We start from the raw sequence: 20,332 nt of genomic DNA, 5'->3' as shown, positions 1-20,332 counted from the left end.
ATATGCAAGCATATACTGACATTTTGGTAAAGTAATGTAGTAAGTATTTAAGTAGCTGTAAAATAAGCCCCAAGAAAAAAGGAGCAAACTAACTGTTGGGAGCAGATGTTGAGGGGAGCCTTCCCCTTGAGAGGGTGACATTTGAGCTGGTTTGGGGTAACAGTTCACTAAAGAGAAAAAGGGGAAAGACATCCATACGCAGACAATGCCATATTGTTCCTGAAGGAAAGATATGTAGCCACAGTGGCACTTCTGTGAGTACAACCTGAAATCGTTCAACTGACATGTTGGGGCCTTAGCGGGTAGGAAGTAATGAAGAGTTGCTAGTTTTTGTCCAGGTGACCAGGACTGAAAGAATAAATCCGGTCAGGACATTTTTGGAAAATAATCTCTAATGCATCCTGGTAAACAAGTTGCTGTTAGTGTCCACATATCCAAGAGGTTGGCAGTAAAAAAGCACAATTTCTAAAATTTGAAATCGTTCTACTTGTGTTCCTCTGTAGGTTGGTACAGGTCTTGGGCCTACACTGGAGTTTTATGCGCTTGTATCTCAGGAACTACAGAGAGCTGACTTGGGTCTTTGGAGAGGTGAAGAAGTAACTCTTAGCAATCCAAAAGGTAATGCCTATCTGTAAGTTAGTTGGTTTGTGTTACTCAGATCAGGTAATGGACTCTGATGGTTTATTAAATATATTTAATTTCTAATGGACAATTGTGCTTGCTTCTTTATAGCCTCTGTTTTCTCATTTATCAAGTAGGGAAGGCCTGTCCAGTTCTAGAGGACTTCATTCAGTGATCTTGCACTCCCATTTTGAGAATACTTAATTTCTTAAATGTTCTTAGTTACCAGGTTTTGTTTTGTTTTTGGAAACATCATCTAAAGTTTGGTGAATTGCTTGTTTTTCAGGAAGCCAAGAAGGGACCAAGTATATTCAAAACCTCCAGGGCCTGTTTGCGCTTCCCTTTGGTAGGACAGCAAAGCCAGCTCATATTGCAAAGGTTAAGATGAAGTTTCGCTTCTTAGGAAAATTAATGGCCAAGGCTATCATGGATTTCAGATTGGTAAGTTTAGGATGGTTTGCTTTTTGCAGGTTTGGTGTAGAATGTTCTGTGCAAGTACCTCAGTCCCCTGTAGTTACTGCTATACTTCAGAGCAGTGCTTCTCAAACTTTAATACACATATGAATTACTTGGGGATTTTGTTAAAAATGCCAGTTCTGATTCAGTTGGGCAGGGGTAAGACTGTCCTACTGTCCAAGATTCTAAGTTTTCCTATCAGCTCCCAGGGCACGCCCAATTGCCAGGTTGTGGACCACTCCTTGGGTAGCAAGGATTCAGATAATCAGGCAAGTTAAGGTGGTATTAATTATTTATTTTTTAGAGTCTGACATTACCTTTTCAATTCGGTAGGAAAGTTTGTGCATGTAACTAAACTTCATTAAATTTACATTAGAGTGCTGTTGTGAAAATAACCCAAGTGATCAGCATTCATAGAGGTTGGAATGTTTCTGGACGTTTCTTCATTTCTTTTTCTCTTGAATTTCTGGCCTCAAGCAATCCCCTCACATTGGCCTCCCACAGCACTGGGGAGGTACAGGCACGAGCCACCATGCTCTTCTCCCGTTTCCGGAGGCACTTTATCAGTATGTTTAATAAGACATTTTCACCTGTGGCCAAATTGACAAGTTTACAATTTCACTTTAACTGAAGAGTGGGCAGTTTATCAGTTAGTTTAGAAGTTCCATTTAGTTTGCTATTTTAAATATAGTAAGTTTTTTCCCTTAACATTTTTTGCTTTGGGATATTCAATAATACAGACTACAGTGGAGTTGCGTTTAGAGCCCCAAATCAAGAGAATCAGTTTTGTGTAGTGGGAGAAATAGTTCCTAACTACAGAATTTTCTTTCTTGGGGATTACTTGACCTATTAATATTTAAATGATCTCCTGAAGTGCCTTAGATGGAGGTAATGCTGGAAGCTTAGTGTGACAGTGAAAATATTATGCATATTCCGTTTCAGGTGGACCTTCCCCTTGGCTTACCCTTTTATAAATGGATGCTACGGCAGGAAACTTCACTGACATCACACGATTTGTTTGACATCGACCCAGTTGTAGCCAGATCAGTTTATCACCTAGAAGACATTGTCAGACAAAAGAAAAGACTTGAACAAGATAAATCCCAGGTAGGCTTAGAAGAAACAGTCGAGTGGATCAGGTCTTTATTTTAGAAAAATGAGGCTTTTGTTAAATGGTTTGTATTTGTCTCAGTTGTTATAGTAATGTTTTATTTTAGGAGATTTTAATTCTTTTATTATACTAACTAAGACATACGATTTCACAGTGGGTCACATGACCTATACTCAGAGCAGGTTATAAACATCTTGATTAGCAAATAAAATACAATTCTAAATCAGACCATAAATAAGAACTCTGATGTATCTGGGCAGATATTATATCATCTTTTAGTAAGCATTTGAATCAGTAAAACTATTCTCAGAACAGATTTATTTTCAAGAAAGGTACCTTAATTTAGGAACAGTGTTGTTTCAAGAGATCTCAGGAAGATATTTTTTAAAGGTCACTGTGAGTGCCAACAACTATTCCTTGGTAATACATGTTGAGGTTTCTCTGTGACATCTCATAGATAACCTTGAATTTCGTATCATTACTGTGTAATTTTAATGTATATAATTAACAATAGATAAATTACTTAATCTGAGATTAATAATGGTTCCGTATCTGGTATTAGAAGAAAACAAGGTTCTATTTTTTTTGTGGCACAGACCCAGAAAGCTTCTGTTTGAACTGGTAACTTGGACCAATATTAAATCAACCCTCATTTTATAAATAAGTAAGAATAGCACATTGAGATTCTGTAGTGAGGGAGAGTGTCACCTCTCCTGATGAGGTGGAGAGGATCTTACAATAGAGGGATAAGATTTTAGAGTGCCTTTTCATTAGAAGGTTTGTAAGGAGATTCACTTTATCCCCCGTATTAATTTGTAATTATGTGGTGCTGTTTCGAAAAGTAAGTCTATTAAGAGAAATTGGTATTCAAAGAGGCTAAGTCCACTTTTCTGTACAAAATTTGTCATTTTAGAATTTTTAGAACCATTTTGGTTTTCACTTAACAACTTGGTAAGTTTTAAACTATTACAATGTTGTTTAGGATTATCTCTTAGGTAAATAATGGCAAAACAAAAAAAGGAAGAACAAAAAAGCAAGTAAAACAGGAGACTCTGTTTTAGGTACCATATATATGTTAATTTATTTAATCCCAGCAACTACCATGTGAGATTGGGGTATTGTTATCTCTATTTTACTGGTGAGCAAACCAGGGCAGACAGGTTGAGCAACCTGCCTAAGGTCACTGACACACCTAGAGAACACAGAGCAGGAGCTCAAACCCAGGCTGTCTGCATGCTTCCACACCATGCAAGCTCTATTATATATGCTTGTCTCAAATGCAGTACGCCGCCACAGTTGTCTTGTCAGTAGTTTTTGTTTGTTTGTTTGTTTGTTTTTGAGATTTGTTCTATCCTTTATTATTCCTGATGTTGTCAGTTTAAAAATAGAAAATGAATGGCACAGAATCCACACTCCAGAAATTGACATCATAACCCACTGTGAACAAGAGCATGAGAAACGGTGACATTCTGAAAAACCACATCCTGTTTCTTTAATAAAGTATAGAGATGGGGCAAGTTGTCCTGGCTCGGATTCTACTTGGTAGCTTAAAGTCTCTAGAGATACGGAAAATGTGCTAGAATTTATAATGTCCTAGAGATATTTAAAGGGAATTTACATTAGTTTCTCGACTTACTATGTAAAATCTAGAGAAACTAATGTAAATTCCCTTTAAACATCTCTAGGACATTGTAAATTCTAGATTCCTGTCTAATAACAACACCTTGTAATGCACATCTTTACAAATAAATTTACCAATTTCCTTGGTAGCTATGAGAGAAGACTTTCCAATAGTGTAATAGTAATCACCTTAATCTGTGACAGGGAGTATGAGGATAGTTTTGAGAACTTACCAGTGGGGGAACATGAAAATGGAGAACTTTTTTTGTTTTTTTTTTGTTTTTTTAATCTTTCTGCTGAAGAATACCTCAAATGTAAAATAAAATGCCTCCCTTTGGAGGACTTCAAATGGCACCTAAAATGGAGAGAGGCTTAAAAGTGGGTTTTTGCAGAGAAGCAAAAATGGACATAATTTTGTGACCATTTACTTTCAATAATCTGCTGCCTCCTTGGTATTCTGAATTATTTAGAATCCTAAACAGCATTTAGTTTGCTCTTTAAAAAATGACTAATTAATTAATCAGAACATTCTAACCATTTCTAGTTTAAATGACTTAATTTTCTGTACCTTAATTGTTAGCCTATAGGAATTTCGTACACGGAGGCATTTCCAGTTTGGAAAGCCATTTGTCTTCTTTCTCCTAACTTGATGTCTTCATTTTTAGATGGAATTTACATTTTGGTATGTTGGTTTTTGATCCTTAAGTTTAAAAAAAATTTACCTAGGCCTTTTATAATCTTACACATTTTTAAAAAGTGAGTAATAAAGATTTTTTAACATTTGTCTTATAAAGTATTGCTTGCCTTTTTCTTAGGGATTTCTTGGAACTTTTTTTTTTTCTTTTAATCACAGTGTTGCTGCATGGATACAAACTTGTTATGCATCAGAGACCTGAAGTAGTTGAATGAAGCCTCTGCAGGCTTCATTCTGTAGACTCGAGCTTTGCAGGGGGAGAAAGTTAATCACTATCACTAGATAGTACGTTTTTTATATTTACAATTTCCCAACTGTATTATCAGTATTTGCTGTATACTTATACAGTTTTGGATTCAAGATTAGCCTAGAATTAATGAAAAGTTTGTCTAGTTCTAGGGTCCACGTTCTTAAAATTAACTAATATGCAACCTATTATGCACTTACTGTGAAATTTGATTTGCATATGCTTAAATTGAGCAGCAGCATCCCATAATGAAGAAGGACTTCAGCCCTCTTTTCTTATACTTACTTCCTTTGTGATCTCAGTGACTCGTTCATATGTAGATTATGACCAGGAAAAAAATAAAGAAGCTAAGAGTTAAAGGAAACCATCAGCTTTATTAGGATATCTTTTATTTTTTTAAACAAAAAACTGTGAGTTAATTTTGCTTGATACCATTTCTCCCCCATTTGTGTTTTTTAGACCAAAGAGAGTCTACAGTATGCATTAGAAACCCTGACTATGAATGGCTGCTCAGTTGAAGATCTAGGACTGGATTTCACTCTGCCAGGGTTTCCCAATATCGAACTGAAGAAAGGAGGGAAGGATATACCAGTCACTATCCACAATTTAGAGGAGTATCTAAGAGTATGTAATTGTGCGTCTTTGGGGGGTAGGCCAGTTGTGAAGACAGAGGACTTTGCCTGATTGTACCTTGCTTCTGGCTGCCCACGCTATGGCTTGAGACCTTCCGCATCCCCGGGACCAGTGCATGAAGGCTGCTTGACTCAAGAGCTCTTTGCTCTTAAGTGCACATATCAGATATTTCTTGTCTTATATAACCTTGAATTATTTCTCCTCATGCTTGAATGCTATCTAATTACACCACATTTTCCTAGTTTAAAAAATTAGTGAAAAGAGAGATCATTTGTGTTCTTACTAAATTGCGTTTTTGCATTTCCATCAAGGCAGCTACCTTGACAGAGTTTACTCCAGGCATGTGCAGTGCACACTTTTATGTTTGGTGACACCTTTCAAATTACTGACTTATGGGTGAGGTGCAATGGCTCACACCTGTAATCCAGCACTTTGGGAGGCAGAGGCAGGAGGAGGATTAGTAGAGGCCAGAAGTTCAAGACCAGCCTGGGCAACAAAGTGGGGGCCTCATCTCTACCAAAAAATGCAAAAATTAGCTGGGTGTGGTGACACGAGCCTGTAGTCCCAGCCACTTGGGAGGCTGAGGTGGGAGGGCGCTTGAGCCCTGGAGTTCAAAGTTACAGTGAGTCAAGGTTGCACCACTGCACGCCAGCCTGGGCGACAGAGCGAGACCCTTTCTCTTAAAAATACATATATATATATGTAGACAGGTTGGGTTCTAAGAACTTCACAGGATTTAGAACATTTTACATTAAAAATTAAAAACCTGGCCGGGCGCAGTGGCTCATGCCTGTAATCCCAGCACTTTGGAAGGCCGAGGTGGGCGGATTACGAGGTCAGGAGATCAAGACCATCCTGGCTAACACAGTGAAACCCCATCTCTACTAAAAATACAAAAAATGAGCCGGGTGTGGTGGCAGGCGCCTGTAGTCCCAGCTACTTGGGAGGCTGAGGCAGGAGAATGGCATGAACCCAGGAGGCGGAGCTTGCAGTGAGTGAAGATCACACCACTGCACTCCAACCTGGGCGACAGAGCAAGACTCCATCTCAAAAAAAGAAAAAAAAAAAGTTAAAAACCCTTAATAGTGGCTAATTGTGATTCTTCAAACATTACCTTTAATTCTCAATAATATTTTATCCTCTTTGGAAATGCTCATTTGATTCCCATCTAGTGAGGCAATATATAACTCTATGGCATAGGTTTCACATAAATAGATTTTTAAAACGCACTAAATATATATATGGCTGGACACAGTGGCTCATGCCTGTAATCCCAGCACTTTGGGTGGCCTAGGTGGGCAGATCACGAGGTCAGGAGTTCAAGACCAGCCTGGCCAACATAGTGAAACCCCATCTCTACTAAAAATACAAAAATTAGCCAGGTGTGGTGGTGCACACCTGTAGTCCCAGCTACTGAGGAGGCGGAGGCAGGAGAATCGCTTGAACCCAGGAGGTGGAGGTTCCAGTGAGCCACTCTTGCGCCACTACACTCCAGTTTGGGCAACAGAGTGAGACTTCGTCTCAAAAAAAAAAAAAAAAAAAGCATGTATATATTAATTTGTGATGCTTGACTATATTTGCTAAATTCAGGAAAAGTAATTTTATATTGAACACAAATTGTATTTTAAATTACAACTATATATAGATCCTTATTACCAATGTTTGACAAATTTGTTTTGGTTTATTCCTGACATTGGGTGGAAAGGGCATTGGATTTAGGTCAGAATGGCCACCTACCCCTTGAACTGACCTTTCCACTAACTTGCTGTGGGACTTTAGATGGAGCCTCTGAAAAATTTCATCTCCAGTTTCTTCATCAGCTTTAAAAGAGAGAGAGAGATTATAGGTTAAATAATAACTGGCCGGGCGCAGTGGCTCATGCCTGTAATCTCAGCACTTTGGGAGGCTGAGGCGGGTGGATCACGAGGTCAGGAGTTCAAGACCAGCCTGACAAACATGGTGAAACCCCGTCTCTACTAAAAATACAAAAATTAGCCAGGCATGGTGGTGCACACCTGTAGTCCCATCTACTCGGGAGGCTGAGGCAGGAGAATTGCTTGAACCGGGGAGGCGGAGGTTGCAGTGAGCTGAGATCATGCCACTGCACTCCAGCCTGGGCGACAAAGCGAGACTCTGTCTCAAAAGAAATAATAATAACAACCAAAATCCCCTGTTACTTAACAGTTGTGTGATTCATAAGTAATTCCTTTTTAATAGTCAGTGGGACTGTCTTCTCATCGTGTTTCTTCTGACTTTGTGAAAGCTATTCTTCCATCTTCCTAGCAAATAATGAGTTAACATTTAGATTGTTGGACCAGTAAGAGTTGCTTTTTCTTACCCTCCAATTGTGTGTGACTTCATTTCCAGGCTTTGCCTACTTCTAATAGGAAGCACACACTGCAGACAGGTTGGGTCTAAGAACTTCCCAGGATTTACAACTAAACATTTTACATTAAAAATTAAAAACCCTTCATAGTGGGTAATTGTGATTCTTCAAACATTACCTTTAATTCATTTTATCCTCTTGGGAAGTTCTCATTTGATTCCCATCTAGTGAGGTAATATAACTCTATGGCATGGGTTTAACATAAGTAGATTTTTTAAACATACTAAATATAAATGCACATGGCATTTTTTTACGTTTTGTTATTGGTAAGAGCCCCACATTAGATGTCAACCTGAGGTTTTACTCATGTAGTTTTCTAGCAGATATTTTAAAGACTTAATAACTTGTTTATTCTTTATTAAGTGATCCAGAAGGGTGTTTCACTGTACTTTGCCACATATTAAATAATAAAGAGATTTGAAATTTTGTCACAGTTCTTTGAAAACTTTCTTTTTGCAGCTGGTTATATTCTGGGCACTAAATGAAGGCGTTGCTAGGCAATTTGATTCGTTCAGAGATGGATTTGAATCAGTCTTCCCACTCAGTCATCTTCAGTACTTCTACCCGGAGGAAGTGAGTAGCTTATGTCTAAAAAATGGTCATACCTATAATTTTAGTGGAATGTTTCTGTGCTGCCTAGTCAAAGACCGTATTGTTGCACAAAAACAACAAAATGGGTGTTTGATAGCATGTGATGGTTTGGGAAAGACAAGGAAAGAAAGAATTCCTGAGCAAGTAAGAATGTTAAGTAGGTGTCCTCTCTTAGATTGGAGGAGCGGGTTCCACGCGTGACAGAGTAAGCATAGCATCTTTGTCAGCCTAGACCCTCAGTGCCATTCAGTGGAGAATGGGGACTTGTGTGGTGTGTGGCATGTTCTGCATGTTTCTGTACTGCTGTGGAAGCCAAGAGACATGGAGGGGCCTTTACTTTATTCCTTAATGAAACTTCGATTCGATGAGACATTGTTTCACAAAGTTAGTCCTTGAAGTTTTAAGAAACTATTACAAATTATCTAATTGCCAAATACAGAGAATACTTCTGAGAATGGAAGAAATGGATTTATGTGCTTGGTTTTCTCTAGCCATCTGTATTAGTCGGTTTTCATGCTGCTGATGAAGACGTACCCGAGATTGGGCAATTTACAAAAGAAAGAAATTTATTAGACTTAGAGTTCCACGTGGCTGGGGAGGCCTCACAATCGTGGTGGAAGGTGAAAGGCACATCTTACGTGGCAGCAGACAGGACAAGTGCTTGTGTGGGGAAACTCCCTTTTAAAACCATCAGATCTCATGAGACATATTCACTATTATGAGAATAGCCTGGGAAAGACCCGCCCCCCATGATTCAGTTACCTCCCACCGGGTCATTCCCACAGCAGGTGGGAATTGTGGGAGTTACCAGTCAAGATGAGATTTGGGGTATGGGCACAGCCAAACCATATTACCATCTTTATCTGAAGTGCCAAATCTCAAAAGAAGTGCTCACTGGTCGTGAGATACAGAAAGGCTCTAGAATGTGTCCAGTTTCCCTCCGTTTTGAAATCTTTTTATTTACTGTTTGAATACTAGTTTTAGAGTATACGTCCACTACTGACTGAATCTGTAAATTTTTGATTAACTTAATATCTTAATCTCAGTTATATTTGTGTCTACTTTGATTTACTACTTTTTTTAAGCATGTAGTGTGCCTGATACTTGTAGGCACTGCTTGTCACCTGGAATAGAGTCATGGTCCTCACCACTTGCTGTATAACCTTATCCAAGTTACTGTATCTGATAGGACTGTTTATCTGTAAAATTGGAATAACCCCTGTCAGAGTAATGGAAATTAAATAGGCTGGGCACAATTGGGAGATGGAGGTGGGAAGATCACTTGAGCTCAGAAATTTAAGATTAGCCTGGGCAACATAGTGAGACCTCGTCTAAAATAAAAATAAAAATTATTAGCTGGGCATGGTGGTATGCACCTGTAGTCTCAGCTACTTGGAAGGCTGAGGTTGGAGGATCACTTGAGCCCAGGAGATCATGACAGTAGTGAGCTGTGATTAGGCCACTATACTCCAGCCTGGGCAACAGAGCAAGGCTTTGTCTTTAAACATATAGGAGCAAACAGTGAGCAGTATATAATAGATATTAAATTTCATTGGCCTCAAATTGGATTTTCTCGAAGTATGCAGTCTTCTACAAATCAGCAGTTAACCAGAGGAAAGGCATGGTTTTAATTTGAAACCAATGTTAGATTTTCTAAGGACATGAAAGCATATATTGCTTTCTAATATGCACTCTATAATATCTAGGTTGGTCCCCATACAACCAACCATATGGCGTAGACATGCCTCTCTACGAAGTGTAAAGACCTACCCATTTGCTGTGTCCTAGTTCAGCTTGCTTATCCCACTTCTTTCTCCAGCTCAATGTTCTCTCCCTTGGCATCTGTTACTGTATACTTTTGTGTTTCTGAAAGCCAGGATTTATAAAATCTCCCTGATTAGAAGCAGATTATCCATTTAAAGCACCTAAAGTAATGAGACGAAAGGAAAACTGAAATCAAGGGTCATCAGGTATTTTTGGTTTGAGAGGAAGGGTTTCTCCAGAACCAAGTCCCTACAGATGGGCAGGGTGCTTAATAGTGTACAGCTAAAAAGGAAGTGGAATCTCTAAATTTTTTTTTAGAAAGAGGTCCCAAGCAGAAAGTTTTAGTACTGAGACTGATACTCTTGTGTGGTACACATAGACCTTTATTTTCACTCAGGTAAGCAAATGTTTCTTTCCTAATTCTCTTTACCCTTATTTGAACTCACAGCTGGATCAGCTCCTTTGTGGCAGTAAAGCAGACACTTGGGATGCAAAGACACTGATGGAATGCTGCAGGCCTGATCACGGTTACACTCATGACAGGTAAGTACTGGGCTCTGCCGGGTTTTCTATTCATTCTGAAGAATGTGGAGAGGGGGGTGTGTGTGTATGCACACATGCACACGTGTAAACAACAAAAATTGGAGTGGTTCATTTTAAAATGTGTCTGCGTATTAATGGATGCTTGCTTCTGTTTTGGCCTTACTTCTCTCAAGATAGGAAATTAAGACCCAAGGGTTTCTTTCTCAAGTATTTCTGTGAAAATACTAGGGGTTGGGGAAGACAGATTTAATCCTGTTCCCCATTATTACACATAGTGAAGCAGAAATATCTGTACAGTACCAGATCAGGTCTTACTTATTACAACTGTAATCATTCCATTTGAATTCTAGTCATAACAGAAACAAATTTGATTGAGTACATTGTAATGGAAATACATGTGTAATTTAAAAGTGCTAATCTATCTGATTTTGACGTCATGTGATGCAATGCAATGTGATTAAAACTCTAACCTGATGAAATAATTGTGGTATATTTATTTCTGTTATAGTCGGGCTGTGAAGTTTTTGTTTGAGATTCTCAGTAGTTTTGATAATGAGCAGCAGAGGTTATTTCTCCAGTTTGTGACTGGTAGCCCAAGATTGCCTGTTGGAGGTGGGTACGATGTTGATGTTTAGCATTTATTCTACCTATGGGTGGGTTTGTGAGTGTGAAACTTCAGGACCATCAGCAAGAGATTCTTTATCTCACTTGCAGTGCCTCTTAGTTATTCCAATATCATTAGAGTACGTTGAGACCACTAGCAGGGAAATTCGTGGGGTTTGTCTTAAATTGAAGTGGGATTACTAATACATGTGTGATGCTGGTTAGATAAAATTCCAGGCCATTTGTACATTCTAAACTCTTAGTTGACTTAGATGAGAATGGATTCTAAAATCTGGTTTTTCAGATTGAATCCTAATATAAGTTAAATTGGTATTCTATTGTTTTTGATTTGTTTTGTTTTTTGAGACAGGATCTCACTCTGTCGCCCAGGCTGGAGTGCAGTGGCATGATCTTGGCTCACTGCAACCTCTGCCTCCTGGGCTCAAGCGAGATCCTCCTGCCTCAGCCTCCTGTCTAGCTGGGACTACAGGCACAACACAGCACCATGCCTGGCTAATTTTTGTGTTTTTGTTGAGATAGGGTTTCTCCATGTTGCCCAGGCTGGTCTGAAACTCTCAAGCGATTGACTCAGCTCGGCCTCCCAGAGTGCTGAGATTACAGCCATGAACCACTGTGGGTATTCCATTTTAAAAATCAGAAGGCATAAAGAACTGTTGCCTCCATGTTACATAGCGGTTTTTTAAATGATAAAGCAGGTTCCTTGCACTTACTGTATATTGAATGTGTAATTGCCAAGCAAGAAAGAATGCCTTGTGTATAATATTGTACAGCAGAGCGGTGGAATGTTTTCTGATAGTTGACGTTTTTTAAAAACTTAAGTTCCTTGTCTTTCTTTTTCTCTTAATCAGGATTCCGGAGTTTGAATCCACCTTTGACAATTGTCCGAAAGACATTTGAATCAACAGAAAACCCAGATGACTTCTTGCCCTCTGTAATGACTTGTGTGAACTATCTGAAGTTGCCGGACTATTCAAGCATTGAGATAATGCGTGAAAAACTGTTGATAGCAGCAAGAGAAGGGCAGCAGTCGTTCCATCTTTCCTGATCACAACAAGAAATGCAGTGTCTGCCTGTTACAGCAAAAGAAACAAATCATGATTTCTTTTCTAATGTATCACCTGAGTCAAGGAAACATGTTACGCCTTCTTGTTGTAGGAAAAACGGCTTGCAGATTATAAAGAGACATTTGGTTGATATTCATTAATGGCCCCATGGACTTAAAGTGATCAGGCCCTAAAACGTTGTTGTGATGAGGTTTCTTTAGCAAGTTCTTGTTTAAATTATCATTTATTTGATGAGTGAAGTTTTTAACATGCTTTGCTGTGTGAAATTTAAAAAAGGGATGTTTTTCCAGGCTGGAACAATAAATGTCGCTGTGCAGTTTAATTCTGGGCTGTGTGTATCCATCTAGCCAAGTCTGCAGTTCTGTTTCCTCCAAAGACAACTCTTGTACATAAGTACAGAAATTTAAGCTCACATGTATTTGACAAATATAGTTTAGTAGACTAGCTCTATGTGCTTTTCACTTTCCTCTCATTTTCTCTCCCTGATTCATTATTGTCTGTGCAGCTCACAGTTGTTTTTGTATACAACTCACAGTTCTCCAATTTTCATTACCCATGGGCTCGCGACCCACTGGTTCATTGTCCCATGTTCTGTCCAGTTCAGATCTAATTTAAAATTCGTTGGATGGAAATATATTGAATATAATTCAGCTTTTGTAACTAGGTAGACTTTTCTTATAGTTTAGTTTGAATATAGTTTAGGGTATTACTGGCTTTTTGCCAGGTGACACACTAGGACTGTTTCCATGGCAATTCCAGCAGCAACGGCCTCTGGAGTGAGACAGGGAGAGCTCATTTGTTTCTTTTATGAAGGTGAAGAAGTCTACAGCTTGGGCTGGCCGGTATTTATTATTCTGTGGCCAGAGCATTTTAAATTAATGTAAAATTTTTAAACAGACTAAGCAGTTTTCCTTCACTGTTGGAGTAAAAAAAAAAAAAAAAAAAATTTTCCCTTTGTTTTTGTTTTACGTTTTCGTTCATAGTCTTCTTTATTCCACGCTCCTCTTCCCCTTCTCCCAGTGCTGACTTGGGACAAAACAGTTCAGCCTTTGTCTCGACGCAGATAAAAGCACCTGTAAGCAATGCTGTCCAGTCGTTTTATGTGCTGATTTCTCAAATCTGCAATAATCCATCAGGTTAATGTTTTTACCTGAAAATAAAGAAAGTTTGCTTCACCTTTTTGTTTATAGTTTTGTGCTGTATGCATAACTTTCAATTGTATAGATGTATTTCAATGCAAGGAAATCAGCGTGTCTCCATGATTCGCGTCATGGCTGATTTTGCTATTCAAACAATTTATAATAACAACTTGAAGAACCTAAAATGTGAAGAGAAAATGGGAGGAGATTCCCTCCTAAGGTCCAAAATTAAGCCTGTGGCATAAATTTGAAGGAATTTTCCATAATTCATCTCCTTTAAAATAAGAGATGAGCTAGTTTTTTGTTTTTTGGGTTTTTTTTATTGAACTTTGAGAAATCAATTTTCTTTGACTGTTCTGTAAGTCTTATTTCATTGACATAGGCCCTTTTCCCTATCCCACCACCCAAAAGAAACTCAGTGGCTTGTTTGACATAGATTGCTGTGTCAATTTACACTTATATGGCCTTATATGGAAACATCCCCTCCTGAGAGTTCACTTGGGTAGTGACCCCATTAAGTGGAAGGGAACTGTCAGAGGAGTTGGGGGCAGAGGAGTCTCTGCCTGTCTCTGCAGAGACTGACGAGTGAATGGCTTTTCCCTGAAATCCAAGAACGGAATTGTTCCTGCAGTTTCACCACTAACAGCACAGTTGCTGAGCAGCTTCATCAAGTGAAGTTAAAGACTGAAACCATTTGTTTTCAGCTGTTCTGATACTTTCCTGCAAACTAAGCACAAGGATTTTTGTGTGAACATAGCATTTTGTTCCTGATTTTTTAAGGGTTCTGTTAAAATTTAGACATGTGTAAACAAAATAATGTTTCATCTGTACTTGACGTTTTATCCATGTTGTGGCCCTGGCAAATTTGGCCTCATCGATTCCAGCTTCTAATAAGTATATATGATGATTTTGACTCAAACTCTAAAGTCTTGAGTGTTTCAGAGTCTGTAGTTAATCTGTTTAAAAGCCTCAGCCTTTAGCTTATTCCTCCTCCACCAATACACGGGACCTTTGGCTAATTTGGGGCAAGAAAACTCTTAAAGCAATCTCTCTTGGCAGAGGCCTTATTGCATCAGAGGGAAAAAGTATATACTTCATTTGCTATAACTCCAGTTATGCCTTAAATTTATTTGCTTGGTAATCCTATCAACAAACACTAATTTCTTAGTATACTTTAAACACTTAGTTGGATAGCAGCTGAGATTTTGTTGTCCTTTAGTTCTTGCTGAGATGGAGTCAGTCAGATGTTAGTCATAGCTAACACCGAATTTGCATTGTCATTTAGACAGTTACTGATTTGATCTGCTTTATACACGAGAACTTCTTTTTAACTATTCTACTTTAAGAAGGAAGAGGTAGCTAAATGTAATCCCCTCTTCCTATGCCCCCAGAAGACTGAACTGTAAGTTCTAGGTAGGCTAATTGGGAGTGGACATGGAGTTTTAGATGCCTTAGCCAAACCCAGCAGAAACCTTTCACACAGCCACTCATTATAAGAAATGCAGATTTTTCTCTTCTCATGCTTGTCTCTGGTTCCCTGCATTTGTAGTGACAGAACTTTCTTTCACTAGCAGGATATAAATAAAGTAATTATGCTTGGAGTCCCTCTTTACTGGGTTTGAGTTAGGTACATAACATGGAAAGGAGTGGTGCTTTCAAATGAATGTGACCACTCCCTATTGTGGAGTGACTTCCCTAGGGCATCCTATACATCCTAACACAGAAGGCCAAGGGACAGAGCACCAACTTCGGTATCCAAGAAATTAGATCCAAAACTTGATTTTCCACACTGAGGACTGTCGCGAGTAAGTTGTAAGTTTGCTGTCTTCCTTCTGGCTTAGCAGGTGCTGCGGCTGTACTCTGGACTCCCGTCAGTGAGCGTGCTCAGGAAATGGGAGTGGAGTCTATTCCAAAAAAAAAATGTGATGAAGTTTTTCATACAAGTGCATTCATATGCCAAATCCTTTTTGGAGGGTTCTGGATGCTATTGTTCATTTCTCTACTAGCAAAATGATCAAGCCTTCATTTATTTTAGGCTTTGTTTTTTGATCCATTTTGTTTTCCCTGCTGTAATGAGAACATTGTTCAGACATGTCGTGTTCTGTATTTATGATTCTCTGCGAAATGCTTTTGTATGAGTCCTAGGTTTGACATTGCGGTCGTTGACATACACGGTAAAGGAAAACGTAGTGACAGATCACTGAAGACGCTTCCTTTGTGACCTCAAAAAAACCCAGACAAAATAGCATTTATAAATAGAGAAAACAGGATTAGCTGTTTTCCGAGAACTTCAAGTTAACAATTCTTATGCAAGGAAAAGTTCTTAACGCTAAAGACTTGTTCCGCATAAAGGAGACATTCTTTAATAATGGAAGAGGTGGTTTTATTTTTACTACAAGCCGACTCATATTTCCAAACCTATAACCAATTGCTGATCTCCTGTGTAAAGCATTTTTTTCTTTTTATCTGAAACAGTGATTTATATGAACTGTTGGAATAATGGAACCTCAAACTACAGATGTGTATGTAAAATTGCATAAATGCACTGACTTCCTTCTCCCTGACTATATTTTTAATAAACAGCATTATCCTACATGGTCAGTTTTATTAAATTATACACAACTAGAGGGTTCTTCTAAGAAGTGGTATGTGCTTGCATGGGTGACTTTTGGAAAGCTTCCTATTTTGGTGAGTAATGCAGTGAGGGAACTTAGCTTTTTTTGGAGGCAGATAGTGGAGAACACTGTAGAAGACAAATACATTCAAAAAGGTGGCCCGGCTACCTGCTTACTGGTGGAGCATTTGTGTTAAGGTATCCCTATGCGCTGGCAAAATAGTGCCCTTGGCATTGAAAATGTGCACAGACAATAGAGCCTACTGGTTGGAATGCTATGAAGTCATTGTGCTTGTCTTTCATGACTGGCTCTTCTGCCCTTAGCAAATGTCCAGTCTATTTCACTGAAACAGAAAAAGCAAAATAGAATTGATTTGGGAAAGTGAAAGACGGATTTTTGTTAGAAGAGTGATGACAGAACTTAGTTTTATTTTTAAGGGTATGTGTACCGTTACACAGCTCACATACGTATAGGCACACATACACGCACACATACATTGTTTTGATACAACTGCCTGAGGGAAAAACACGTTTCCTTTGGTGAATCTCTTGGTCTGTAAAATTTCTAAATCAGAGATGAAAGGCACTACTAAATACAAGCTCACCACAAGACAGGCATCAAAGTTTATAACCAATCTGATGTCTAGATAACCAGTTCTGTGTTTGGAGCTGGGTAGCATTGCACTTTTGGTTGATGTGATTGTATGAATTAGTGTTGGCATGTTAATGGGTATATGAAGTTTTCCATCTTCATGGCAGTTGTTGGGGCACTGTTCTGGTAGAAAGCACAATGTCTTCAAACTCTTGAGGCGAATGCATACAAAAGCAGGAGACATTTTGGGAGGGGAGAGATTCAGCCATTGGAGAACAATTCTCCTAACTCATATGCTTACTGAAGCCCGTGTCATTCCTTCCTCTTTTTTTGAGCCAGGTTAGTAACCTCAAGATTAGTTGGTTTCCTGTGTTGCTTCTCCTCTCACTTTATATGAGAAGGGCAGGAAGAAGGGTCATGCTGATGCCTGGAATAACACTGTCCTTCCTATGCAAGAAATTGCAAGGAACCAGGTCCCAGAACTGCCCTATAACCAGCTCAAATGTCCCATTGTGGCTTTGAGGCCCAGGCACACATGCTGGATTCTTGCACTCTCATTGGGAATTGAGGTTTCAGGAATTGACTTTGGTATCTTCCATGTGGCTATGATACATCAAAATGTTAATTAGGGACACTATTAACAATTTATTATCAAGATTGTACTAAGGAATATTAGGGCAGAAGACACAAGTGCAGATTGCAAGGGGTCTAAACACTGGTTAATGTTAACGTGGGCAATTGTAGAGTTATACGGGGCAGCCGCTGTTAGTTGAAATGATCATCTGTAAAGTTAACAGTAATGTAAAGAAAACCCAATGGGCTCAGCTTGCAGTTTCTTGATGGAATTTGGACATTTGTTAAAACTCATTCATCCTAGTCAGTCCTATTCCCAAAGTGTGTTCCAAAGTCACTTAGAATAGAACATGCAGCCCTTGGCATCCAGGCAGAGTCCCTGGCATCATGGTAACTCGTATAGACCTGTGTCAAGGGCTTTGTGAAAACAAACTTGGTGGAGCAGAAAGAGCCCCAGACAGAGTCAGAAGGCCTGATGGAGTCCTGGCTCCACACTTCCCCGCTAAGGGAAGCTAACCCCACTGGACCTTACTCTCTATGTTTTTGTGAAGCCAGTCTCTAGCTTTATGTTTTAATGGTAATATTCTTAAAATCTTCTATGATTCTTTAAAATGTCTCCCAGGATTTCTTGGCATAGGCATTTTGGTTGATGCAATTCTTCCTGGTAGAGGGTTATAGCAAAGCCCTTAGCTTCTAAATGTCAATAGCACCTTCTAATCATTATGACAACTCAAAATGCCCCCTAATGCTCCCAGATAGTCCAAATATCAACGTGTTATCTACTGAGTGAAAACAGTAATTGTGTGTTGCAGCTTTTGGAAAGCATTTAGATTTTATATTCAGCCAATAATTATAGTTAGTAACAAATTATAGTTAGTAACAAAATTAATTATAGTTAGTAACAAAAAAAAACCTTTGCAGAATGTATAAGTAGGCACAAGAGAGGGATAAGAAGAGAAATGTAAAAGTGACGATTTTAGTCAGAAAAAGCCACAATCCTGTCCTGTCCTTCTCCTCACACACAGGACATCCCTCTCCCCCAGCTTCCTTCGGTTAGGAGGACATTGTCTTACCACTCTGGCCTCCTACATAAATGAGAACTTCTGCTTGTTTAAACTGGAACTAATTTTAAAAGGACTTTAAATTCAGAAAAATGTCATTGTAGTTGCCCCTTTGATCAATAAAAACAGGCTTAATAACTAAATTCATTGAGAAAAGCTTAATAGTTCTAATGAGAATGTAAGTATTCAAGTCAGGTTCTTCAGCTTTCTAGAACTAAATTTTTTAAATGTCGGTCTTTAATTATTATAGGCTAAGAGACTAGGCGAAGTAAGTTTTCTTTCCTCCAAGGACAATTTTGTGTTGTAATAGATTTATTTGCTCCCATTTTTCTGATACCATTCTGAATGGATGGCGAGAATATGAAATCCATTTCCTCCCAGAGCATTCAATGGTGTTTTGATGTTTAGAAAGAAAAAGCTGCAAGTTCTGTGGTCTTCCTCTCCAACATACCATCTTCCCTCCCCACTTAACACCCATGGGAGTGGGCAGGAGTGGTGTTTCAGTCCAATTTCTGGCATTATGACAGAATACCAAAGAATGGGTAATTTATAAATAAAGATGAATTCGGATCACAGTTCTGGAGGCTGGGAAGTCCAGGAGCATGGCACTGGCATCTGGTGAAGTCATCCCATGGTGGAAGGCATCACATGGCAAGCAAGCATGCAAGACAGAGGAAAAAGGGGCCAAACACGCAAAAACTAACCCACTCTCAATGTAATGGCATTAATTTATTCATGAGGGTGGAGCCCTTATGACCCAATCGCCTCCAAAAGGCCTCACCTCTTTACATCACCACAATGGCAACCAAGTTTCCAACACATGAACTTTTGGAGGATTCATTCAAACTATGACAGATAGGATGAGGAATCTCTTTAGCCACTGATCAACTTGACATTCATCGTGAAATGGATGAATTAAGAAAGAGATGCTTTTTGTTAATTATTGTTTTCCTTTTACATGGAGATTTTTGTTTGGATCTCATGGTCAACTAAGTGTACTACAAATATTTTAGTGTACTGTGTTCAGTCTTCCCATTTTATCCTCTGCAGCAGATGCCATGGTATCAGGTTGTTTTTCTTAAATCTCGCGCCTGGCATACTGCCTGGCATAGACTCACATAGTCACTGAAGGGATGAATGAGCATTTCTGTACTGTTGCGTTCTTTCCTCTTTGTCGGTCAGGTTGTTTGCATAATCCGTGCTCTTTTACTTTAGGACTTTAGAATCCAGGTAGAAAGGAAAATGAAACTGAAACAACTATGTATACAGTTAAGTATTATGTGGATTTGGAAAAATCCAGAGGAAAGCTGGGGGTAATGAACAGAATTACACTGAGTATGAAAACCTACCTCCTAACATCACCAGCACCACCAAGAGCAGTCTAAACTAGGCCTGTAATCATAGGTGACACTTTGTTCTTCGCCAAAATGTCCTGTTGACATGGTGCTAGTTTTTGGTAAATAGTTCACTTGGGCAATGTAGATAAAACTAAAGTCAGATGTTGTTCCAGAAGTAAACTCAAATTCATGACAAAGTTAGGATGTGCTTGGAGTTAGTAGGCATATTAGCACAGGTCAAAGTTAAAAATGTAATAAAAATAATGAATGAAAAAAAGACCTCAATGTTTCTATCACCACAGAAAATGTTTCAGGAGAAGGAAAAGTCCATTTTAAAAACAAACTAATGTTCCATCAGTTGGAAGATTATGAGTAGAGAATGTGATACTTTTTTTTTTCCAAAATCCATTTAGAACAGAGCCCAGGAAAGATGAGCAACTTTTTACATTGCCAATACTTTCACAGGCTCCGGCTCTAATTTAAATTATGTTTTTAGGTTATGATGATTTTACAAAAAAAAAAAACCTCAGTAGTACTGCTTGTTTCAATTCTGAATTTTGTATATATTGGTAAAATACTGTGACATTTCAATACTAAACCCTTTCCTGCTACTTATAAAGTTTTCTGTGAAGGTTTCTATTTTACTCCTATGTTGTGTTTTA

The 20,332-nt window shown here is 38.7% G+C and overlaps 1 protein-coding gene across 23 annotated transcripts in view; it reads left to right on the top strand.

Moving 5' to 3' along the window:
• Positions 1-15,725, top strand: part of TRIP12 (thyroid hormone receptor interactor 12) — a 155,050-nt gene extending 139,325 nt beyond the window's left edge. For 19 of the 23 annotated variants that reach the window (XM_025403999.1, XM_025403997.1, XM_025403995.1 and 16 more), the window contains 8 exons: positions 504-618; positions 908-1,062; positions 2,020-2,184; positions 5,209-5,373; positions 8,228-8,341; positions 10,572-10,666; positions 11,175-11,278; positions 12,139-12,676. In XM_025403999.1, the coding sequence (XP_025259784.1) occupies positions 504-618; positions 908-1,062; positions 2,020-2,184; positions 5,209-5,373; positions 8,228-8,341; positions 10,572-10,666; positions 11,175-11,278; positions 12,139-12,335 (1,110 nt within the window). In that variant the 3' untranslated portion in view covers positions 12,336-12,676. Of the gene's footprint in view, positions 1-503; positions 619-907; positions 1,063-2,019; positions 2,185-5,208; positions 5,374-8,227; positions 8,342-10,571; positions 10,667-11,174; positions 11,279-12,138 lie in introns of all 23 variants that reach the window. The other 4 variants (XM_025404001.1, XM_025404000.1, XM_025403991.1 and 1 more) reach the window with 1 other exon arrangement.
• Positions 15,726-20,332: the final 4,607 nt, after the last annotated feature.

This window comes from Theropithecus gelada, chromosome 12, assembly GCF_003255815.1.
Source record: "Theropithecus gelada isolate Dixy chromosome 12, Tgel_1.0, whole genome shotgun sequence".
Lineage (NCBI taxonomy): Eukaryota > Metazoa > Chordata > Mammalia > Primates > Cercopithecidae > Theropithecus > Theropithecus gelada.
The sequence above is the reverse complement of the archived record's forward strand: the minus strand, read 5'-3'. Positions and strand labels throughout refer to the sequence as shown.